The following is a 23,892-nucleotide window of genomic DNA, read 5'->3' as shown; positions in this document are numbered from 1 at the left end:
TAAAATGCGTGTGATAAATAACTAGATCATGAAATAAAATGATGAGATTTAAATCGTTTGTTCAATGATTCATGTTTATTGGATTTATTCTTCAATTTTTCTTTTTTAAAAAGTGACTCATCCTTGATATTGTCTTTTAATTTCGTATATTCTTTTTTTGAACCTGAGACTGATTCGTTTCTTTTTCTTAATTTCCTCTTAATGGAATTTCGATCAGATTTCTTTTCTGAACGTGTCATTTCAGATCTTACCAAAAGTTTTCCTTTAGACTTTAATTCTTGTGGGGCCAGCCTTGTATTATCTGAAATAATTACCGGAATTGCATCTTCAGTCTTAAGTGCAGGAGCATTTTCATTCGAAATAATACTTTTAAGAATTGGTAAATTGGTAGCATAATATTGATTTGAAAGGTTATCTAATTTACACATTATTTCAGTAAAAAGGTCCGAAAGTTGTTTTTTTTCATCAGAGTATTCTTCATTTATATTACCAATAATTTGTTCTTCATATTTTTTTGAGTAAATCTCCGCTAAGCTTAATTTAGACTTCTCAACCTGTATATCTCCACCTTCATTTTTATTTTCGACATCAAGTGTCCTTAGTAATTCAATTTTCGGTTCAACATCATCAAACAAATTATTTAATATTCTCTGTCTAATGATGTTCTCCAAATATGGATTAATTTCTTCTTTACTGGGTTTTTCACTTAAAATATTACTCTCATTCAATTCATCAATGCGTGTGATTGAATTATTAGTACTCGAAAACTGAGGTACCTCTAAATGAATGTTTAACAAACTATTTTTTTCTCTGTCTGTGATTGAACTTTCACCTAACTTATACCATTCTTTTTCTTTAATAATATTTGCTTCCAACTCATCTATTATTGCATCAATTTTGTTTTTTTCTTGACTCAATTTAGATATATTTTCTAACTTTGGGTCAGAATATTGGACATTTTTTATAGAGTTTTCATTGACTTCATTTTTATCCGAGATAGTTCCGGTTTCAGATAAACTGAAATGATCAAATTCGTAGTCCTCTGGGGAAGTTTCTAAGACAGATTTATCACTCTTTTTAAGAAAAAAATCGTCATATTTTAATTTAGAAGCGTCATCAACTGCACTGAAATCGCTGAAGTCAGAAATATCGCTTTCATTGTAATCAAAATTTGGATTTTTAACTCCTTGATCAACAAATTTGGCCATTTCATCGTAATCGAAAAAATCAACATTTTCGTTGTCTTGAATTGAAGAATGATCATTAACTAAAAATTTCTCACAACTTTCTATTTCATTTATATATTTTTCTGAATTTTTCTTAATAAATTCTTCTTCATTACTCTCAGTTGGAAAAGCTTGGTTTAAAGTTTTATTGAAGCAAGAATTACTATTCAAGTTACAAAGTTCAAAATCAACATTTTGTTTGGTAATATTTTCAACTTTCAAGCTAAGTTTTTTCAGTTCTGGCTTAAGAATTAATTCGAACGAGTTCCAGAGTGAAGAGTTATCAATTTCAAATTTTTTTATCAAGTCATCTACCACTGTTCTTCTATCTAAATCTTTAATGATTGCTTTGAAAATAGAAAAAAGTATTTTTTTCATGTTATCACTTTCATGTCTAAATTTTTGTAGATTCACAGAACCTTTCTCAAAAAACTTCAAAAAAACATTAATTTCCTCCATGATTAGAAAAATCTAATACCTGTAATTTTTTGACCTGTAGTTCACGTTAAATCTACCCTTTTATACAACAAACATAGCGCCAAAAGTGTTGTAATTATTAGATAAAATGTCGAAAAAAAAGAAATCTGATGTAAAGTTAAAGAAAGCAGAGGAGAAGAAGGAAAAACAACTTTCAAAGTCACAAAACAGATATTTGAAAGAGCTAAAACGAGAAGGCGTTGAGGAAATTCTTAAAACAGTGGAAAATTTTGACTTAAATTCTAGAAGTGATGATCTTGAGATTCAATGTAGTATTATTCAATCTGAAAGGCCAACTCCAAGAATCTCTTCTTCATACAATATACATCCGATATCTGGCGAATTAATTATTTTTGGTGGAGAATATTACGATGGTAAGGAGGCAAAATGCTTTCATGACCTCTATAAGTGGAATATTGATAAAAATGAATGGAAACAAGTAGTAATCAGTAATAACAAACTATCAAGCAATTACTCAGGTGGCCCTAAACCTAGATGTTCCCACCAGGCAGTTATTTTTAATGAGTGCTTGTATATTCATGGCGGAGAATATTCTACTGAAAACCAGTTCTACCACTTCAGAGATTTATGGCGACTTAATTTGAAAAACTATACATGGCAGGAAATAAAAACTACAGGGCTTAGTCCTACTCCAAGGAGTGGGCATAGAATGGTAGTTTGGAGACATTTCTTTGTGGTTTTTGGAGGTTTCCATGATACTGTAAGAGAAACACGATACTTTAACGATATCCATATACTTGATACAAAAACGTTACATTGGGTCAGAATTGATTCATCTAAATATGAATCTTGTCCATCACCAAGGAGTGGAGTTCAAATGGTTCTCTGCTCAAATAGCGATCGTATTTTTATTTATGGTGGATATTCAAAAATTAGGGACAACTCGAAGAATTCAGTTGGAAAAACACACTCTGATTGTTGGTTTCTAGATATGAAACCATTTTTAAGTGAAGGTAAACTTCCAACTTGGGAAAGGGTTTCCAAAAAAGGTACTCCACCATCTGCAAGATCTGGTTCTACAATTATTGGATATAAAAATCAGTGTATAATTTTTGGTGGTGTATTTGATCAGGATGATGAGCTCGGGCTAAATCTTAATTCTACCTTTTACAATGATTTATATATATTTGAAATAAATAATAGAAGGTGGTATGAAATTGAGCTTTCCAATAGTAAAACTAAACTAGAATCTCATGGCGATAATCAATCTAAAATGAATGATTCGAATTTATTCGAAGATGTTGAGTCACCTAAAAAAGATGAGCTCTGTAATATAAATCATTTGGATAATTTTGATTTATCTGAAAAACTATCGAACACTAAAAACAAGTTATCAAAAGTTATTACAGAACAAAGCTCGTCTAATAGCATTATATCCAATGATAATAAGTTAATAGATACAAAAGTGAATTATTTTGGAAAATATTCTGAAATTATTTTAATTGACTCACCGCTTCCAAGAATTAATTGCGGAATGTTTTTAAGAGGAAATTTTGTTTATATTTATGGTGGATTATTTGAGTCGGGGAAAAAAACCATTACTTTAGATGATTGTTGGTGTTTTAACATTTTGAAGAAAGATGAGTGGGTATGTGTACTTCCATTAAGTATGAAATCTCAAGAATGGGCTGATTCTGACTCCAATACAGAGAGTGATTTATCTTCTGAATGCCCTAGCTCATCGACAGAAAATTACTATTTAGGAGAAGAAAGTGATATTAGTGAATTCGAACATGAGTTAAATGAAACTGAGCAAAGTGAACTCTCTAAAAAGGCTGTTGAAGAAGTTATCAAAAAATATCATTTGGATGATTCAAACAAAACTCCATTTCTTGGTGAATCAATGCGTGATTTTTTCATGCGTACAAAAGCATATTGGGTGAACTTAGTTATGAGCGAAGAAACTGGAGTGATAATGAGTGAGAAAGATGTATCAAGGAATGCGTTTGGGCTAGCACAAGAAAGAGTTGAAAAAATAAAAACTTACATGAATTTAGTCGGTAAATTTGAAGATAACCAGACTAAATGCGAAAATTAGTTCAGACTTTTTTTATTATTTATTTTTAATTTTGTGAATAAATATGTTTGTATTTGGAAAAATTGTTATATTCTTGGTTTAATTGTAATAAGTCTTGTATCCAACATGTATTTTTTGTGGTATTATCGTCTGTATCCTCGGTTTCAGGAATTTCTATAGATAAATCAGTCATGTTTAACAAACAATTTTATTAGAACTTACGAAGAGAGCAGTCAGGTAAGCTATATCCAATTAAACACTCACAATATATTTGGTTATTAATTCCGTTTCCACCAATATTTTCAATCGTACATTTTGACCCATTTTTACAATAAGCCATCACAAATGAATTTGTTGTGACTTCTTCACAGGACTGTGCTGCAAGAGATCCAAGTATTAAATGTGCTGTTAAGAGTGAAAATAGCCTTATTTTCATAATTTCACATGTAATGAATTTTAATTATACCGCGTATTCAGATTTTTAAAACAAGTTAATATTTTCATTTTGCTCATCTGCAATGTTAGATTAAGCCTGAGATACGCAAATTCCAATGCAAGATTTTACAGATTTACATAGCTATTCTTCCATTCAACATTCAACTGAGTGGGGTGTACTGGATAGCTCAATTGAAGAAATAATACACATTATTTGTATTATGTCAAAACTTTTTAAGTCTCAACTTTATTCATACTCTTGGTATTGCTATAACCACCTTATTATTACTCTAGATAAATTTATCGAAAATAGTGAGAAAAACACCAAATATGGTCATTATGAAGATGAAGGTTTGACGAATATGAGTGAAAAAAGGAAGAACCTAGCAAAACAGCTCAATGAATTTGATAATCTTTCAGAAAAAGTTCAGCATTTGCGCTTTCAAGATGCGAGGCAATCTCATTGGGGTGGCAACAAATTTTCAAAACACTTACATTGGCTAGGTGAAATGGCGGAAACTAAAAACCAAAATAAGGACTGGATAAAGGCAAACTATATTGGTTGTCTTTCTTGGTCTGAAAGATTATTAAATAGAATGGAAAAATCGATTATGGTTGTTCCTGATGTAAACCAGTGTGTTGGACATGCATTTGCCTTTGCATTTCTACAGCAAGTTGTAGTGGAGCCCTCTGTACAATATGAATCCAAACTACAAAACCTTTTGGAGAGAATAAAAAACACCTATACAGTTGAAACCAAGTTTGGACAAGCAGTTGGATACAAATTCCAAATTTTTCAAAAATCAAGTGATAATAAAGAGAAACTAAACTCTTTAAAGGCAATCAGAAGGTTATTACCGACTATCGGTGAATATATTATTAAATTAACTCGGTTGCAAAGAATGGGTACAATATGGTGTAACTCTATCCTATCAATCTCAGTTGGAAACACTAGAAAGTTCCTGAACGGATTGCTACCATTAATAAATAATTTGATTAATAGTCTCTCAAATAAACTATTTGCTTTAGGGCAATTTACTGAATTAAAAGAAGGCAATGAAATTCTGAGTATTTTTGGAGAGTACGTTAAAGGCAAAATTATACATTCTAACTTTTTAAATATTTTTGGGGACCTTTATGAGCTACTTAATGCATCTTGGAGAATTGTTACAATTACTTCCATTTTAGTTCCTTCTTCGAAAGCAGAATTATCAAACATTGTAGAGCACAAATATGGTACAACATTGGAAGCTCTTAGGCGTGATATTTTAAACCGAAAAAATGAGTCCCATGTATTTGAGTGGCCATCAAATCTAAATCAAGAGACTTCTAATTATTTCAATGGAGAAAAGAATTCACTTTTAATTTCTTTATTTGATACACTGGATGAATACTGGAACGCATGTGCCACATTGCATCCTTTATTGCACAAACTTTGTATGGTGGCTGGCAGAATTCGTACTATAATGATCCTCTTAAATCTTCCAATCGCAAGCCCAATCACTTGGAAAAGATTTATTCCGATTAACGGCTTGTCTGGAACCAATTCTGATACTTTATCATTTACATATGCAACGAGGGCAATAATTGAAGGCACACTTGGTTATCCATCTAATAGTTCAATCGAATGGGATTTTGTAAATTATCAACAGTCTAGATTATGTGGTATAGATGCCGCATCTTCATTAATCACTGGGGATTTAAATAAAACTGTTGATAAGATTTATATTGAAAGCAATGAAAGCAATAATAAACATTTGATTATTCATTCTAATATTCCCTTATGTGGAGTATGCGCATTACCTGTTTCTACAGAGTCCACCGTTAATACGCATTATTTTGATTTAGATGAGTTCAGATATGCTTCAAAATCAACACTAGTGCGTGGTAGATGGTATCATCAAACTTGTTTAGAACTATTAAATTCTGAATCAGAGCGTGAATGCCATTCTTTATTCGTGCTACCACAAATAAATATTCCTCAAATAATATAGCATTAACCGGTTCCATTGTTCAAAAAACCGGCGTTTGGTTTGTATTAATTCCAAAGTAACGCAATAAATCGTCGCCATAATTATATATTTTGTCGTCTATTAAAAAAAATAAATTTTGCAAGTAGTTCCAAAGAATAATTGTAGCATCACACAGCTTATAGCTTTCTGATAGACTATAAATAGCAAAAATGACTCTCAAAATAATAATGATTATTAGTATTATAGATAAAGTTTTTATTATTGGAGTCACAAAAAGTTTGATTATTATTTGTAAAACAAAAAGTATCAATAGTATTCTTTCTGCAACAGCGAACATCCCAGCTGAAACCATTAAAAAATGTCTGACTTCGCTTGAAGGTTCAAATGACAAGTATAGCGATCTTCCAAAATTTTCTAAGTCCAAGCTATTTTTAATTATATTGGTTTGGAAAAATGATCGCATGTAGGGATGGTTTGGAAGGCAATCCTTAATATTCTCACCTACCCCCACAGCGTGATTACTGTTATTGTGGTTGGATATATCGTTCTCAATTTGACAGCCTATCAGCGCAGACTGGCAATATATATCCATTGCCACAATTAAACTCAATAAAATCCAGCGAAAGCTGATCTTCATTATATTCTAAATAAATATATAATAATAATAACTCCGCGCTCAGTGAACAAAAAAAAAAGGAGGGAAGATTCGTTTTTAATTAGACTAAAATTTAAAATATCTAACACCACTTTTTATATCATTATGATTTGAATTTATTAAGCTCCCAACAACGGACTTTTTTAAGTCTTTAGTATTCTGTTTATTTTTTCTTTTTAAGTCGCGCATTTCTCTCTTTGCTTGTTTCACTGCTTTTTTCCTATTCTTTCGATCTTCTGGTGTCTCATCTTTCCTTCTTAAAGGTAATGATGCGGCGACCGGATCCTCTAAATCGTAGCTATAGTTTTGATCATAATTGAGTTCTCCATTCTTATATATTTTTTGTTGGGTACATGTTCGACTTTTTGTTTGGTTCTTAATGTTTATACTAGAGTAATAGTTTGATATGTCAACTTTGTTTGGTTTATTCACTATTTCAAAATTGGTTTGGGGGAAACAGTTGCCTACATTTTCAATAGTCTCAAAATCCGAAATTTCAGATAGTGTGTCTTCAGATGAATTGTCATAAATTTCTGTATTTTCTAATATTGAGATTATCTTTTCTACTTGAACTTTATCAAGTGGTTTGTTAATCTCAACATAACTTTTCTCTGGCTTGCTCCTAATCAAATTTTCCCTTTTAGCTTGACTTATATATCTATCCAGAATATTTTCATATTCTGAAATATCTAATTTGTTAGATCTAACTAAACAAAATTCACTTGTATTATCTTCCAAAGTACTGGAATAATCACTGTATTCATCCAATACCGTTTGAAGTAAGTCATCAGTGCTCTCATTATTGTGATCTTCTTTAGAAAAAAGAGATGAATTGTCAGAATATTGAGTGATTAATTCTGATAAATTAAATTCATTATCAAGTTTCTGAACATCATTTTTGTAATCTTGCTGTAATTTCCCCCCTCCCCATAGTATATCATTGATATTAATATTCCTATCGAGTTCACATTTATTCTTTAGACCAGTCATATCTAATATAAAATCATCATTAAGTTCTTCAAATTCATCCGGTTCTTCCAAGCAATTTGCAACTTCAACTAATTCAGATACAAAATCATTTTTATTAACATCTATTTCCGAATTAGAGAGTATTGATGTTGAATTCAGCAATAAAGATCTTGAATCCTGATCTACTCTATTTTTAGAGGTTGAATTAATGTAATTGCCATTTTTATTTATTGTACAAAGATGCTGTTCATAATCATAACCATCGTCTGGGAAATAATTATCTTTAAAAATTTCAGTATCTAAACCCTTGTTTACTTCATCTTTTTGTATCGATACATCAATTCCTAAATTCTTATTTTCAATATTTATATTATCTAATTCATCATGGAAATATACATTTCCAATGATTTTTCTTATTTCTTTTTTTTCATCATCAGTAAACTCCCTATTAGAAACTGGAACCCATATTGAAGAAGAGTCATCTCTTCCATCTGCAGAAGAAAGAAGTTTGAGTTTTATAGAATTTTTATTATTTCTTGCCTTACTCATTGAAGAATAGAGAAAATAATTTCAGAATTGACATCCGCGCCATAGTTTCTTTAATTGGTAAAGAATGATAAATTAAAAAATGTTTAATTAAAAAATTTCAGGTGATGTATTTATTCCATATAGAAACACAAGCAAAAACAGTTTGGTATAATTTAAAACCTCGTTTTTGAATATTACTAATTTGGGGAATTCTAAAAATAATAGTGGCGTATAATATATAGAATTCTCATCTCTTTGTTTGGAACTAAATATTACTGGCGCGCATTATTATGTGGATTATATTATAATTTTATATAACTTTCAGGGTAACGGAAAACAGATAAAATGAGGTGTAGATGTTCTAAACAAAATGGATACAAGAAATGAAGAATACGCTGAATATAAGAAACTAAGACAAAATGTCAAGCAGTTACAAGATGAACTGCAAAAGCGCATTTCTGCTGAGGCAGAACTTGAAAGTGAAGTAAAAAGGTTGCATGAGGAAACTATTCCACTGTCTGCTGCCAGGGCATTAACTCATGTAGCACTTTGCAAAGGAAGAGCTCTTGAAATTTTATCTGGAATGACAAGTTCTAACTCTGTTAACACATCGAATTTAAGGTGGGCGTTTAGGAGTTTATATAAATTTGCATTTGGGGATATTGCTTACGCAAAGAAAATTGGCGAAGATAGATCTGCACAATACCATTATAATGAGACTCAACTCCGCCTATTTCGTCAGGAACAATTGTTGCTACTAGCGGAAAACGAAAGATTGTCCTCCCAAATAAAAAATTTACAACTTGAACTAGCGCAAAACTATAAAGCAACAAAGTTAGAAAAAATAGTGTCAAGCAAGCCATCTAAAAGGAGAGGCCAAACACAACCGAGGTCAGGTTCTAACAATGAATCAATTAGAGAGAACGAAGCTGATAGTATATCAAATAGTGAATTGGAAACAGAGTCTGATTCAGAGTCTGAAACAAGTAGTTGCATCGCATTAAATGTTGAGCTTGTAACAAGGCATTTATGGAGCCTAATTCATTGTATGTATTCAGCGTTCCAGAGACGAAAGTTGCTGGCGTTCGTCACGTGGAAATTAACAACCAATAGATCATCACATCAAATGTCTGATGGAGTTCCAAATACTAGTTCATTTGTGAATGACCAAGGTATGCATGAAACTTCAGGATCTATGAGCACAAGCCGCTTTTTCGAGTTTCTTCAAAGAAGATACCGTATAATGCTTCTTGCAAAAGGGTTTTGGAGGATTTGGAGTTCTTGTTACTCTCCTTTGTTCAAACGAAAGATAAATTGTGGTGTAGTTCGTGGGCCTGGGCTATCATCATTCAGGCCAATAAATCATGGTGGTCTAATGTATAATGACTCGGCATATAAGGCAATCGGTGGACTTGAAGATGTTGCCTACGTTACTGTTCAGGGCTCGGGTGCTTCAATAAGTGGTTGTTCGACAGCGTTTGCAACTCAGCCTCATTATCTTGCAAATTTACCTAGTTTTTCTAAAATAACTTATGCTCCTAGGAATACGTACTTTGAAACAAAAGATTTACCACCATTCCCAAAACCAAGGGAGGGAATCAAATCTCAACAGAATTCTTTAGACCAAAACAAGAGTATACCACCATACTTTAGACCATTTGACAAACCAAATAATTATATCAATCAAAGAAATTACTCTTCTAATTCGATTGATAATGGCTTTAATGCTAATTCAGCAGGTAGAAGCGATATAAACACTGCAAGAACAGAACTTATTTCCTTACTTGAACCAGGGGCAAAAAACAGTTCATTCGGGTCATTTCATGAAGGCAATATTAACCAATTCCAATCTGGGCCTATGGATAATATCTCAACAAAATTGAAGTATTTGGATATTTTAACTGAAGCTATAGATGAATAAATATTTTGTGAAATGTGTTATTTTAACACCTATGTAATATTTAATAATTAAGTAATTTAAAGCTGTGTGGTCATTAGTAAATATGATATTTAATTTCCGAGAAAATTGGGAAAATATTATTAATCAAATAATCTCTTATGAAGTTTTGGGTTTGTTTAAATAAGCACAACTGAAGGTATTAATTATTCTCAAACAAATTAGGTTAGCAGTAAATTCTTAAGTTTAGAAAAATTATATATTTTCCTATTTGAACTATGACCATAATTTGTCTTTTTCTTTGATTCTGGGTTCGTATCAACACAAGAATTATTATTTCCTATTGTCATATAGTTTGGAGGAGTAAGTACAACAATAATAGTTGATAAATTGTCAAGAGCCTGTCTTTGAAGTGCTGCAGAAATAAGTTTTTCAGCCGCGACATTTGGATCACTATTCTCTATTAAAGCTCTTCTAATAAGGCTTATTGCTTCTTGATCCATAAATGATTCAAATATTCCGTCGCATGCGATTAAAAGGAATTCGTCTTCATGAGTGATATTATGAACATAAATTTCAGGGGTCGAGCTTAAACCTTGTAATTTCATTCCATTAGACACGTCCCAATTTCCAAATGCTCTAGAAACCGCAAGATTCCCAGAAAGATATCCTTCATCATCAAAAGTTCCTCCTTCGCTCTTTACCCTCTCTCTTTCTTCAAAATTACTTTTTATTCTGTGGTCTTTGGTTAGTGAATAAGCACGCCCACATTTACAAAGAATTGCACGGCTGTCTCCAAGATTAGCAATACATAAAGTAGATGAAGTAATACAACATACAATTGCAGTAGATCCGCTCGATATATGTTTAATATTTTGGCCCTTGATAGATGCTTCGGAATTGATATTTAATCCCTGTTTTTGATCAATTATAGTTTCAAGTTCTTTCAGAATTTGTTTATCATTAGAATTGAAATATTGTTTCTTAATTTGGTTTTCGGTTAAATAAAATGAATCAACCAATGCATTTACAGTGTTTTGAATTGGTTCGCCATAGTTAAGCAGATTAAAAGATAGTGAAAAGTTTTTGTGAAGGTGGTTTTTCAAATAATCCACGGCAAATTCACCATTGTGTCCATCATAAATTCCAAAAAATGAAATAACAGGTTTCTTATTTTGAGTATTTGACTCTTGATTCAAGACATCTAACGACAAAAATGTTCTATCCTCCATATAGCTTCTCGTCCCCTTTGTTTCATAGAATCCACAATTAAGGGTAATTGACTGAGGATCACGTTTTTCCGTTTGAAGCTTACTACCAGCAGTTAATCTCATTTTTATATTTTCGTCTTTAAAATTATCATATACTGCGTACAAATAAATAAACTTATATTCTTTCGATAAGAACATCGCTGATTCAGAGTTAAAATTAATCAAATTCTTATCCCAATCTAATGACCATCCTATTTTTATAATTTTTCCATTTGAATCTATAAGTAATGGAATCTTAAAATAGTCACATCTTTGCTTATTGTCTAGACTTCTTTTTTTATTTATATAATACTGATTTACGAATTCCAGAAATTGATTTTCTTCACATGATATTTCTTGACTTGTTCTCGATTCTAAATAAAATTTAACGTTTTCGCCTCTTAACAAATCTTTAGTTATTTCTCTAAAAATATCATGGGGCTTTAGATTCAAATAATCCATTATTTTTACCAAGCAGTTCAAATATAAATTTCAAAGCCTGGAAATTTAACAATTTACATATGCCATTACAATTAGCAAAATTCTGGTACCGCTCGTTTAATAATCAACATTTGTTATAGAAATGTCATCGAAGTCAATATTAGGGTTGAACAAGTTCAATAATAAAGAAATCAAAGTAAAATTGTGTGGTGGAAGGGAAGTGGTTGGAATATTGCGTGGATTTGATGCGGTTACAAATCTCGTTTTAGATGAAACGGTTGAATATATGTTCGGTAAGTTGTTCTTATTATTTATCTAATCAGTTGTTCATTTGAATAGATAAAGATGAATTACCTTCGTTCACTGATCAAAAGCGGAGTTTGGGCCTATTAGTGATTAGGGGTGCTTCTGTAAGTTCACATTTCATTTTTTTTTTCATCACAAATTCTCTCAGGTCTTAATGATTTGCCCTAGCGATGGAAGTGAAGTAATAGATAACCCATACTGTAATCCATAAGATTATTTAGTATTTTTTTATTAATCCAAAAATTAATTTTATTTCAATAAGAGTGCTTGTTCAAAAATAATTTGATAATATCTATACCCCTTAAAATTAGTAAGATATTACAAATGTAAAGAATAAGATTTTAAATATTTTTTTTTGAAGTTAATTTTTACTACTTTTGCCGATTTCAATGAAATAAATTTAATAATTAGAAATTTGTTAGCTTTTCTTCAAAGTTAATTTAATCAATTAAAAATGTTATCTGAAATATACTCTGAGATTTTGTAGAGGAGTCGGATTTATAATGAATCAATAAGAAATCGAGTTTTTAAATATTTTCAAACATTGTTCACTATACTTTTCAGAAATCAATTCTAATTTTGACTTTTAAAACATTTTTACACTTAGAAATACTGTTGGTTTTTAAAAAGTTTGTTAAAATATTAACAGCTAGCGTGTTTAAACGGGAATAATATAAACTTAATGAAAATATTACATTCAGATAAAATTGAATACTTTAAACAACGTAAATAAAATTTATATTCGAGTTTATTTAGAATTATTTTAAGATATGTTTTTAATTAAAAGATATATGATTTTAGTTGTTTACGAATAAAATACTTGGCAAAAATTTCATTTTCAGCTACAGGATTCAATAGAAATTATATTAATTTCCTTTTATCCAAATTATTATAAAAAATACTATTTTACACCAAAATATTGTTATTTAATCTAAACTTTTAATTCGATACTTTGCAAGATAGTAATTTAAAGCATATTGCTAAAGAGGAAATAGCTAATTATGAATTGATTATCTATTAAAATAATTATATAGAAATATTTGGAATTGCATATATTCAAATTATCTAAAACTGTTTGGGTAACGATCTTTATCGTCATTCTGTATAAATTATTTGATTTAAATTGTATATGGATGGGAAATTGATTATATATTTCGATTGAAAAAGAAAAAATTTTTTTAGATAATTGAATACTAATAAATAGTTTAAATTGAATGCTTTCTACTTAAAGCGCTAGTGAGTATATCAAAAATTTATTTTTACAAATAGAAGATAAAACTAGTGGTGTTTCTTAAGCAAAAAATAATTTTTTTGTGCAAAAATTATGGATAGCACTTTTTGAATTGATTTAAACATATTTTTAATAAATAGAATTAATTTAAGTATTATTGCAGAATTTTGTTTGTGGTCTATCAGAAATGTTTTTGACGTTTGAATACTAGGTAGCCAGTTTAGTTAAGAAAAAAGAATTAGTAATGCTTCGCAATGTGTTCCACAAATAAATTTGGATTCCCAAATGAACCATATGATATACAGTCAGAATTTTGTTTGAGTGCCTGGAAGCTGTATGATATAGATAGAGGAATTGGAATTTTTGAATCTCCAACTGGCACGGGCAAAACTTTGAGCATTTTATGTTCTTCTCTAAGTTGGATAAACCAGAAAATTTCCAGTCCTGTATCTTCTGGACAAGTAAGTAAATCGGTACCATTATGGGTCGTTAATGCAATCAAAAAAAAAAGAGAAAATTCATTTGAGCAATATATAAATGGGAAAAGTAACTTTTTAAGGCATATTAAGGATGATATTTTAAATTCAACCAAAAAAAACATAGATGAATTAACATTGACTGAAAATTTGAATTTTTCCCCCAGTTTCTATCAGATAATTATTTCTAGTAGAACGCACACACAATTAACGCAATTTGTTGAAGAGTTTATAAAAATAAAGATTGCAAATAGAAATAATTTTCATATCTCCAATATTTATTCAATTGTACCACTTGCAAGTAGATCTCATCTTTGTTTGCATAATCAAGTCAAAAATTATCCAAGCCATCTTATTAATGACGCCTGTAAATTATATTCTGGCGAGGGAAAAAAAGAAAATAAATGCATATATAAAGAAAACTACATGGAACTTGCAAAAAAGTGCTTAATTGAACCAATGAACATTGAAGAATTATGTAAGGAAGGTTATAGTTTAAGTGTAAGTTTATATAAATTGTATGTTGACTAAATATTGTTCTTAGGCATGCCCATATTATGCAACTAAAGAAGCCAGCAAATATTCGGACATTATTCTCGTACCTTACAGCATTATTTTCAATAAAACTACTCGAGAATCATTTGGAATCTTGCTTGACAAGAAAAAAACTTTTTGCTTCATTGACGAAGCACACAATTTAATCAATGCATTGGAATCAAATAATAGAGCCAGTTTTACTTTAATTTCTTGCCAAATATTGAATTATTCGTTCGAAAAGCTAATTTCAACAAATGATTGTACTACTAAAAATAATTTTTTTGCAACTTTCAAACAGCTAGTTAGGTTAGTCAAATGTATTTATTCGTCTACCAGTAATATAATTAATACTAATAAACGTAAACATAATGAAAGTGAAATGAAAAGTAATCAAATATTACTTGGCCCACTCGAATTTATAAACAACTACCAAATAAATGCATTTGATCTAAACAAAATAATCAATTTTATCATTGAAAATGAATTATGTACTAAAATTAAAGACATAATTATCAAATTTGGAAGGTATTTCCCAATTAAATTCAATAGTTTTGAAGAAATAATCTCCTATTCAAATTCCCTGTTTTTATTCAAAGATTTTATTGCTGCTTTAGTTTGCTCTGATAAAGAATTCGACAAAGTTATTATTGAAACTAGCTTTGATCATTCAGATAACAAACAGGTTACCATTACAGTTGTTCCTATTAATGTTCAATCAAGTTTTACTGATATATTTGCCAACACAAAATCTACGATGCTTGTTGGAGGGACATTAGAACCTTTGACCGAGTTTCAACCATTAATATCACCGATGGAACCTACAAATATTGTAAAGTTTTCTGCAAATTACCATATTTCTAGTAATAATCTGATGTGTTTGATTATTCCAAAGTTTATTGACAATAGTATTGTCGACTTAAGATACGAATATAGAACTGATGTAAAGCAGCTACTAAATCTTTGTGAGTTATTTTCAGTGCTTTCATCAGAAGTACCTAACGGAATATGCGTTTTCTTTACATCCTACACTTTCCTTGATGTATTTTTCAAGTTTCTTATTTCAGAAAGCTCTAAACACTACTACCGGTCGATTATAAAAAACAAGAAAATATTTAAGGAGAAAAGGCAAGGTTCGAATTGTGGGAAGGTATTGCTAAATTTATATAAAGACCACATCATGAATAACAAGGACTATGGCGCAATGCTTTTTGCTGTTTTAAATGGAACTCTTTCGGAAGGAGTTAATTTTTCAGATGAACTTTGCAGATGCCTTGTAGTTATTTCGCTTCCATTCCCACAAAAGACCGAGATTTTTTCTTGTAAAGAAAGATATTTCAACGGAAGTATTGGGGATTGCAATAAGTACGAGAACATGTATAGAAAAATAATTTGTATGAAAACAGTAAATCAATGTATTGGGCGTGCAATAAGACATAGAAATGACTATTCAACTATTTTATTGGTTGATCATCGATATAATAATACTGAGATAAAGCAAATGTTGCCAAAGTGGGTGGCTAAAAATATCCCTAATGACACATTAATTGAATGGAATTTTCAGAGTAATGTGATTTTAAAACTCAGAGATTTTTATAAAAATAAATCTTAGTTTTTGCGCGCATATTGGTATAAATTTCTCATTTATTGAATATACCATGCTTAATCATTCAGATGACATAAAAAGTCCCTCAAATGAAGTTATTCATAATTTAAACGTAGAGGGAAGTGATTCTGATCTTTTTGGGGAAGATGATTCCAACTCTGATCAAATTTCGAACGGTAGGCGATTTTTTGAGATTGAGAAAGACAATAGTGTTCAAACCTATGCGAATACAAATGACAATATAAACAATAACTTTGTCGATGAATTTGAGGTTGTTAACAATATAGGGCTCCGAGAGCCAGTAAATTATTTTGGGATAGATAATAATGATCGAGTTTTATTAACTTTAAAACTCCCAGAACGTCTCAAAGTTGTAAATAAGACAAATATAAATGATAATACAATAGAAAATGATTTTAGCATCACAGGTGGTATTAATAGTGAAGGAGGTACATATTCTAATTCCAAACTAGTCTCTTGGAGTGACGGAACTTACTCTTTAATGATTAATAATGAAGTTGTATATGATTGTGTAATAGGGTATGACAAAGCATTTATTTTCGATGACACCTTTGACCAAAAGTATAAAATTTGTTTGGGAAGAGTAGATAAAAAACTAACAATTAGACCTAGAACAATTGAAAAAAATAAACTACTTAAAGACTCTCGCTCTAGAGCCATGATCCCCACAACATTAGAGGAGATAAACAAACAAGAAGTCGAATCTAGAAGAAGATTAGATGAACTAAATGCCATCTCATCGATAAAATATCAGCAAAAAAAAACAATTTTTGCCTCCGATTCGAAAAGAAAGCAGATGACAAGTTATTTCTTAGAAGAATCAAGTGAAGAGTCGGAGTAATTATTTGTTAGAATTCAATCTTACTGAGAATGATTTGAATCGCTCATATTAGCTTAAATGGTACTCCATTTCTATCAATTTAGTAATTCAAAATTAAAAGATAATAAAAAACTATGGCTTCTTCCTAAACCAAATAGGTAAAGACATTGTATTTGTAGACTGTATATATAAGCTTTCTATACTATTTTTCCAATTCTTATTTTTATTTTCACCTTCAAAAAAATCGTATACTTGTTTTATTGTCTCTATTATATTCTGGACAATTTGTTTGGTGTCCATATCAACTCTTGCAACACGAATGCCAACACATTTTCCTTTCTTTATACTCATAAATGTCGAAGATAGCGCAGATTCTAGTGAATTCTTGAAATTTGATTCCCTGATTTTCAATGCAATTGGCATTTTATTTGCTTTAATAAAAAATGAACCTAATAATTTAGGCATCTTTTCTATTATACGGTCGTCCGATAAAAATAGGTCATATCCTGAACAAAGTTCTCGTCTATCCTTATATGTACTATATTTCTTAGAAAGTTTGCTAACACTAATAACTTTTGAAATGACTTTGAGTTCAACGTTAGAAGAGTTGATCAATTCTTTCCATTTTCTCTGTGGATCTTTGACAAATAAACAAACTTCGTTTTCTGGGTGTTTGTATAGTGAATTTGGGATCTTTATCGCAACATGCTTACTTTTAACAAATTCTGGAGTATTAGACAGAGAAATAATCAAAGTAATAAACTGAGAATTTTTATTAAATAATAAATCTTCTGGACACTTCTTGATGTTAACAAGTTCCTTCAGTGCACTTACAGCATCTTCTAAATGCTTTTGAGCCTTTACAGGGTTGCTCAAATTAAATTTATTCATGTCAGAAGGAAAGAATCTGTATTGATTCTAAATGAATATTTTCTGGATAATATGGTCATTAGCTGACAATAGAGACAAAACAGATTGCTGTTGCGGCTAAATGTGCGCGGTCAAAGATTTTTAACTCTTAAGGAGCTTTGTGAACTTGATTTGTTAATTATCCAATAAATATGAGCTTATTAGATGTCAGAAATAGAGAGTGGGTTTTTGATTTTAGATCCAAAATGGTGGACCGATGTTAATATATCTTATGGTGTGAGACATGCATTATTCAAATTACTTTACTCGTGCATTTATCATATTAATCGTTCACTTTTCATTTACTATTCTGTACTTCCACAAAATGATAAATATTGCCGTGAAATCGATGGGAAATCTGAGAAAGACTCGGGAACTGATATTGGCACCTACGAATCATCGTTTATTAAGTTGACTTACAAACATATTAACAGTATTGTTAAAGCATATGAAATAGCACTCGATGTAATTGAAACATTAAATAAAATTCCAACATTTGACATAAGATTTATTCCAGTTAGACATGATTGCCTAAACCATATATACGAAACGATAGGGCCGAAAGATCAAACTTTGTTCTGGTCTAATTCATATAAGTTTTGTGAGAAACATGGTAATCTGGTACAATGCGCAAATATAATTAATGATGTATTTTCTTGTATTAGCCAAGAAAACATGTATTATATTAATTTTAATTCTGAAAATATTGATATAAATTCGATAGTCTGCAAAAATTACACTAAGCATTTAATTTCGCATGGATTCCATACTTTTGAGATTTCGGACAATCTATCAATTCCATTATGGAAAAATAAGCTTAATGCAGTCATAGAAAATGACGATGATCATTTTTTTGATAGCCAAATCAATCGTACATTATTTGCGGGAACATTTGACAGGCTGCACCCTGGACATAAAGTGAACATTACCGTTGCCACTTGGTATGCAAAAGAGTTGGTAATAATTGGTATAACAGATAAGCCACTTAATGCTAATAAAAGTGATAAAGATATCATTCAGGTAAGTTTTCTTTACCAATATTCATAATAATATGTTAATTCCATTTAGGATTTTTCTTTTAGAAGTGCAAATGTACACTCATTTATTTTCTCTTTATCTCCCAATATTTCTGTTGCCATATTAAGAATTTCAAGTATCGTTGGTGGCGCAGATATCTTTGAATTTGACGCATTGATCGCAACTCCGGAATCTTATAACAACGCAGCGAAGATTAATGACCTTAGGTTGGCATGTGGTTCGCCAAAAGTTAAATTAGTTAAAGTTCCGTTTGTTTACAAACCTCTAATAGATCATTCAGGAGGATTGAAAACAACTAATGTGATTCCAGTAAAATTCTGCTCTACGGAGCTCAGATATTCATTGAAACGGAATCTGGATAACCTGTTTAATCTGTCTTTGTTAAAAAAAGCAATCATGATATCACTCGATAAAGTGCTTTTTTCAGGATTTATATCCAAGGATATTTCTGAAATGACAAACATGATATTTTCATTTATTGATGACGTAATTTTCGAGATTCTGTATGAATGGAGAGCATTACATGGGCATGAAAAAGGCGGAATTGTTTTTGAAAAATGGCTTGGGGAATTGATCACTGAATTAGAAAAGGAAGGGAAAATGGAAAGATTAAATTTGTTAGAAAATAACTCTTTCATTAGAATCTCCAAATACTTAACATTCATACTTATTTATCTTATATCCTCGTTAAATTTAATTAAAAAAAGGAGAGTAGGGATTTCGCACTGTGAATTGAATAAGGTGTACTTTTTATTTAGCAGGTTATTAATGGATGAAGATAAAGAAGAGGCACGGGGATGTGAAAATTCTGAATTTTGTATTCCATACATATATTGCCATTCTGACATTGAAAAAAACATTTTTTTTGGTAAAGCTAGTAATAAAAAATATTCAGGCTTTAAATACCAACTTGGAGACTTAACAAAAAAAAGAGTTTTAAACTTAGAACTAAACTGCAAAAACGACTTTAATAATGTTGAGATTGACAAAGATCACTATTTAACGTTTGAATTTGTCAAAAAAAGATTGGATGAATTTTTTCAAACGAATGAAACTGAAAGTAGGTCATTTTTCCAATGAAATATTCTTTGCTGAGTTGATTTTTCCAACTCTTCCACTCCTACAATCCATTCATATGTTTTTTTCTCCAGACCAATCATAGAAAAATAGAGAATAGGCTTTTCTGAATTATTGATGTCATTTCCAGAATAATCTAAGTATAGTTGTTTTGATTTCATTGTATCTCCAAATGGTATAATCTTAATATTAGCCGTATTCGTAGAATTTTCTCCACTTATTGCGTAAATTTCGATGTTAACAGTTGAATTCACTGGAATTACTTGTTTGTTTCCAATTTTCACTCCATTGGATTTTATTTCAATAAAAAATTCATATTTAGATAGAAATTCAGGAGCAAACAAATCTGATGTTAAATAACCAGTAGATATACACTCAAAATTATTATCATCGAACAAAGTATTCGGAAAAAATGCTTTCCAATATAGTAATAATGGATTGCTTTTCAGTTCAAATAAATCCTTAATGGTTGTTTCTACAACCCACCTATAACTCTTTTTCTCAGGTGAAAGTAATACTCTTTTCCCTTCTAATAGATGTGAACGAAACGAAAACTCAATAGGATATACTCTTGAGTTATTTTCCAATGTGAAAATTATCCAGAGTTCGTTAACTTTCCATTTGCTATTGTTTGAGCCAAAATAAATTGGTTGGAAGTTTAACTTGGGTACCAAGGAAATGCTCATAATTTTAGGAAACGGTGGAATATTTGAAAATATATCAAATAATTGCGAAGAAATAATTATTTTTTCATTAATTTCCATCCAATGAATTACTAAAAGCTTAAACCTATTTACTTTGTATATATTTGAACACTCAATTATGATAGTTGAGTCACCGTCTTTCATAATCATATTTTCAAGTGAGAAATTATCATTTGTAATATTTTCTATTTGATCTATGTAGACTTCTGTAGATAACAACTTGAATTTTTTCTTTATTTCACAAGTGAGTTTTTTAGTTGATTTGATAAATATTTTTCCATCAATGCTATTAACGCAGGTGTTTTGTTTCTGTTTGTCAATTTCTTTCCAGAAGATATGGTCATTGTTTGAAATATTAGGTATTACAAAAACATTCAAATATTTCTTTAAATAGCTCTTGTTATTTACAAATGCTAACTTTGAACCAAAGTTTACATAATTTATTCCTGAAAACTTATATGTAACACCAACAATAGAGAAATTCCCCGAATTTTTTGGAATTACTAAAATTGCAACTTTTACTTCACCTGGAGTCGAAAACCTAGGACTTGGTGGAATTACGACTGAAACGGGTGAAATGTCGCATTTTACTTCGCCTTCAATAATTATACTGAAACAGTCGAGAATGATGGGAATTAGAAAAGGATTAAATAATGATACATAAAGTGTATATTGCTTTTCAGCCTGCCAAAGTATATTAGTTTGAGTTTCTGCTTGAGATTTACTATGATTGAATGTTTCTTTCAAATCTTGGTCAAATTTCTTTTCAAATGGATTATAAAGAAATAAGTTCGATTGGTTAACCTTTGAGTTAGTTATAATTGGAAGTTTTATGTTATTTTTTTCTTTGAGTGGGACCCATTTAAATTCCGGTTGAAAAATTAACTTTGAATCAAAAAAATAATTGATATTAGAAACTTTACAAAAGATCCAAGGAGAATTGTCTATTTTTAGAACATTACTTTCGCAGAAAGAGCAATAATCATTTATTTTTTTATTGAAGATGGACGATAGGCTAATTTCATTGGTACATTTATGGCAACCCGTATTTAATGGAGTTTGTTCAAACGAAACGTCTAAAATAAGTATTAAGTGCGTTGTGTCCAATAAAGTATTGAATAAATGGTCTAGTGACTCAATTGAAATATAACCACGATTTTTACTGTTTGTAACCGAGTAATATGGTGCTCTTACTATTGGAAGCTGAATAGTATTGCTTATTATTGACAATGAATCTATGCACTTTGACTGAATTATTTTTAATGTATCGTAATCATATATTGGAGGAAAATATACAATTTTATCAAGTAATAGTAATAAAACTGTTGCAGATCTGGAGGCACAACCAAACAATATGCTCGACTCGATCATTAATATCAGTGCCAACATTTCATATCTAGATGGATATGCTTTCAATTTTTGCAAATCAATTGTATTTAGATAAAAATTTCGATATGCTTGAAGCATCGAATGCACGCCATAGCAAACAAAACTTTTAACAAAAGGTTTCAAACATGCCAACAATTCGTAATGGGCATTTGAGCACTCCAAGTCCTGGTATAAGTTAGAGTTTTCGTTTGATATAAATGTTGAGTAGCTTAAAGATAAATCGTGTTTATAAATAGAGAGGTATTTTAAATAATTATTATCGAGATAGTGCTTGCCTGGAACGTAATATTTTTCAAAGATTATGCCCAATCTTTTTTCAGTTTCTTCATCGAATGTATAATTATTTCCTATTAAAATGTTTGAATTATTTGAAACATTACATAGTGCACATTGTATATGTGATGAATAATTGTCATCTTTCTTAAGAATTTGAGCAGCTAAATTTTGAATAATTTGCATTTGATTTATATTGTTAGTTCTACAATAGATGCTTGAATACCACTGATAGGCCGTACATGAAATATAATAACTAAGGTTATATATTTTATTTTGATTGAACAGTTTTGATAGTTTAATTAGGATGATTCCTACCCTTCTTTTACTCTGTACAGTAAGATATGTTTGCGCACATCCTATCAAAAACATTGCATAATTATACAAATTATCTTTCGAAAAGTTCGATGACATATCTAAATGAACGTAAGGATCCAAAAAGTCGATTATTATTTTTCTGTCCAGGTAGAAGTTGCTTACGAAATTATCTATTAAAAATCGGGATTTTTTAATTATTAACTCATAAATCGGAACTGAAAACTCATGATCGTAATGTAATTTTATATGATTATCAGACAGTATCCCATTGGTGAAGTTATTTGTTCTACAAAGTGAATTAAGAGAAAGAGTAAGTTTTTTAAGTATTGCATCAAACAAAATTTGTTTTCTTGATTGTATATTATATATTGAGTCGTTATGATTCACCAAATTGTAGTTGATTGATTGTAGACAGACTTGTATTGGGGCAGGCAAATCATTAATAAATGAGTTTAATGAGTTAGATACAACTTCCCACCACTCTAATGAATAATCAGAGTTAGAATAGAAATTATATAGCAGTGTAGCCTGGCCTTCAAAACAATGTGCTAAATAAACGAGATCTGAATCTTGATCTTCCATTAATTCCAATATTGAGTTATAGTAAATTGCAGATGATGTAGGGAAGCCCAGAATCAAGTATATTCCTGCAATTTGAGCTTTATATCTAATAATATCTGTAATTTTTTCATCCAATGATTCGATTTTTGTAATTTTATCATAGCCTTTATCAATGTATTTATTAATGATTAAATTAAATCTGCAAAAAATATCTAGAATTACATTTTTTGCAAACTCATCGATTGAAATAAATCGATTGCCATTCTGATCTTCGCAATTAAACTTAATCTCTTCTTTATGGTCATCAATGATATCGATATTAACTTTATATATGAATTGTTGGTCAAGATTTTTTATTTGACCATCAAAAATTTGATTAAAGGAACAGAATTTTTTTTCATAAGTAATGAATATAATTATATGGTCAATACAAATTAATGATTTTGGGAGATTAATTTGATTGCCATGCGAACATATTGTTCTATAGGAGGTGTTTATTTTGAAAGGTCTGTTTTCGCATAAAGAACTATTTTGATTTATATATTCACATATTGGGTTTAAGTCGAGTTGATTAATGTTCGACGAGTAATATGTAATTGAGTTTTGAATCTGTTTGATTAAATCATCAAAAAGAGTCGAATCTGCCACCTGCGTCTTGACAAATAATACCTTAATTAACGAATTATCAATTACAGAAGCACAAATATTAACCGACATTCGATTGCTTTATTTTGAAGAGA

At 30.1% G+C, this 23,892-nt stretch overlaps 14 protein-coding genes across 14 annotated transcripts; 7 read left to right on the top strand and 7 right to left on the bottom strand.

Annotated features, from left to right (window-relative positions):
• Window positions 1-26: 26 nt before the first annotated feature.
• cubi_03030 (uncharacterized protein) lies at window positions 27-1,685 on the bottom strand (the record flags this gene model as incomplete). Its single annotated transcript, XM_029020043.1, has 1 exon — window positions 27-1,685. One exon carries the CDS (start codon window positions 1,683-1,685, stop codon window positions 27-29), a length of 1,659 nt encoding a protein of 552 aa, XP_028876044.1.
• A 106-nt stretch (window positions 1,686-1,791) lies between these two features.
• cubi_03029 (kelch repeats-containing protein) lies at window positions 1,792-3,762 on the top strand (the record flags this gene model as incomplete). The annotated part of the gene is made up of 1 exon (XM_029020042.1): window positions 1,792-3,762. One exon carries the CDS (start codon window positions 1,792-1,794, stop codon window positions 3,760-3,762), a length of 1,971 nt encoding a protein of 656 aa, XP_028876043.1.
• Window positions 3,763-3,787: 25 nt separating this feature from the next.
• cubi_03028 (uncharacterized protein) lies at window positions 3,788-4,177 on the bottom strand (the record flags this gene model as incomplete). The annotated part of the gene is made up of 2 exons (XM_029020041.1): window positions 3,788-3,915; window positions 3,964-4,177. The coding sequence occupies 2 exons, from the start codon at window positions 4,175-4,177 to the stop codon at window positions 3,788-3,790; spliced, it is 342 nt and encodes a 113-aa protein (XP_028876042.1).
• Window positions 4,178-4,292: 115 nt separating this feature from the next.
• Window positions 4,293-6,170, top strand: cubi_03027 (uncharacterized protein; the record flags this gene model as incomplete). Its single annotated transcript, XM_029020040.1, has 1 exon — window positions 4,293-6,170. The coding sequence occupies one exon, from the start codon at window positions 4,293-4,295 to the stop codon at window positions 6,168-6,170; it is 1,878 nt and encodes a 625-aa protein (XP_028876041.1).
• A 19-nt stretch (window positions 6,171-6,189) lies between these two features.
• On the bottom strand, window positions 6,190-6,786 carry cubi_03026 (uncharacterized protein; the record flags this gene model as incomplete). Its single annotated transcript, XM_029020039.1, has 1 exon — window positions 6,190-6,786. One exon carries the CDS (start codon window positions 6,784-6,786, stop codon window positions 6,190-6,192), a length of 597 nt encoding a protein of 198 aa, XP_028876040.1.
• Window positions 6,787-6,870: 84 nt separating this feature from the next.
• cubi_03025 (uncharacterized protein) lies at window positions 6,871-8,322 on the bottom strand (the record flags this gene model as incomplete). The annotated part of the gene is made up of 1 exon (XM_029020038.1): window positions 6,871-8,322. One exon carries the CDS (start codon window positions 8,320-8,322, stop codon window positions 6,871-6,873), a length of 1,452 nt encoding a protein of 483 aa, XP_028876039.1.
• Window positions 8,323-8,671: 349 nt separating this feature from the next.
• On the top strand, window positions 8,672-10,222 carry cubi_03024 (uncharacterized protein; the record flags this gene model as incomplete). The annotated part of the gene is made up of 1 exon (XM_029020037.1): window positions 8,672-10,222. One exon carries the CDS (start codon window positions 8,672-8,674, stop codon window positions 10,220-10,222), a length of 1,551 nt encoding a protein of 516 aa, XP_028876038.1.
• A 197-nt stretch (window positions 10,223-10,419) lies between these two features.
• cubi_03023 (PP2C-like phosphatase) lies at window positions 10,420-11,910 on the bottom strand (the record flags this gene model as incomplete). Its single annotated transcript, XM_029020036.1, has 1 exon — window positions 10,420-11,910. The coding sequence occupies one exon, from the start codon at window positions 11,908-11,910 to the stop codon at window positions 10,420-10,422; it is 1,491 nt and encodes a 496-aa protein (XP_028876037.1).
• Window positions 11,911-12,031: 121 nt separating this feature from the next.
• cubi_03022 (U6 snRNA-associated SM-like protein LSM7) lies at window positions 12,032-12,406 on the top strand (the record flags this gene model as incomplete). Its single annotated transcript, XM_029020035.1, has 3 exons — window positions 12,032-12,182; window positions 12,229-12,299; window positions 12,344-12,406. 3 exons carry the CDS (start codon window positions 12,032-12,034, stop codon window positions 12,404-12,406), a joined length of 285 nt encoding a protein of 94 aa, XP_028876036.1.
• A 1,274-nt stretch (window positions 12,407-13,680) lies between these two features.
• On the top strand, window positions 13,681-16,048 carry cubi_03021 (helicase; the record flags this gene model as incomplete). The annotated part of the gene is made up of 2 exons (XM_029020034.1): window positions 13,681-14,403; window positions 14,447-16,048. The coding sequence occupies 2 exons, from the start codon at window positions 13,681-13,683 to the stop codon at window positions 16,046-16,048; spliced, it is 2,325 nt and encodes a 774-aa protein (XP_028876035.1).
• A 46-nt stretch (window positions 16,049-16,094) lies between these two features.
• Window positions 16,095-16,904, top strand: cubi_03020 (uncharacterized protein; the record flags this gene model as incomplete). Its single annotated transcript, XM_029020033.1, has 1 exon — window positions 16,095-16,904. The coding sequence occupies one exon, from the start codon at window positions 16,095-16,097 to the stop codon at window positions 16,902-16,904; it is 810 nt and encodes a 269-aa protein (XP_028876034.1).
• A 111-nt stretch (window positions 16,905-17,015) lies between these two features.
• cubi_03019 (uncharacterized protein) lies at window positions 17,016-17,774 on the bottom strand (the record flags this gene model as incomplete). The annotated part of the gene is made up of 1 exon (XM_029020032.1): window positions 17,016-17,774. The coding sequence occupies one exon, from the start codon at window positions 17,772-17,774 to the stop codon at window positions 17,016-17,018; it is 759 nt and encodes a 252-aa protein (XP_028876033.1).
• A 183-nt stretch (window positions 17,775-17,957) lies between these two features.
• cubi_03018 (cytidylyltransferase) lies at window positions 17,958-19,833 on the top strand (the record flags this gene model as incomplete). The annotated part of the gene is made up of 3 exons (XM_029020031.1): window positions 17,958-18,812; window positions 18,861-19,763; window positions 19,822-19,833. The coding sequence occupies 3 exons, from the start codon at window positions 17,958-17,960 to the stop codon at window positions 19,831-19,833; spliced, it is 1,770 nt and encodes a 589-aa protein (XP_028876032.1).
• Window positions 19,834-19,870: 37 nt separating this feature from the next.
• Window positions 19,871-23,869, bottom strand: cubi_03017 (uncharacterized protein; the record flags this gene model as incomplete). The annotated part of the gene is made up of 1 exon (XM_029020030.1): window positions 19,871-23,869. The coding sequence occupies one exon, from the start codon at window positions 23,867-23,869 to the stop codon at window positions 19,871-19,873; it is 3,999 nt and encodes a 1,332-aa protein (XP_028876031.1).
• Window positions 23,870-23,892: the final 23 nt, after the last annotated feature.

The sequence above is a fragment of the Cryptosporidium ubiquitum genome (assembly GCF_001865345.1).
Source record: "Cryptosporidium ubiquitum isolate 39726 chromosome Unknown contig_18, whole genome shotgun sequence".
Lineage (NCBI taxonomy): Eukaryota > Apicomplexa > Conoidasida > Eucoccidiorida > Cryptosporidiidae > Cryptosporidium > Cryptosporidium ubiquitum.
This window is presented reverse-complemented; position numbering and strand designations above follow the sequence as displayed.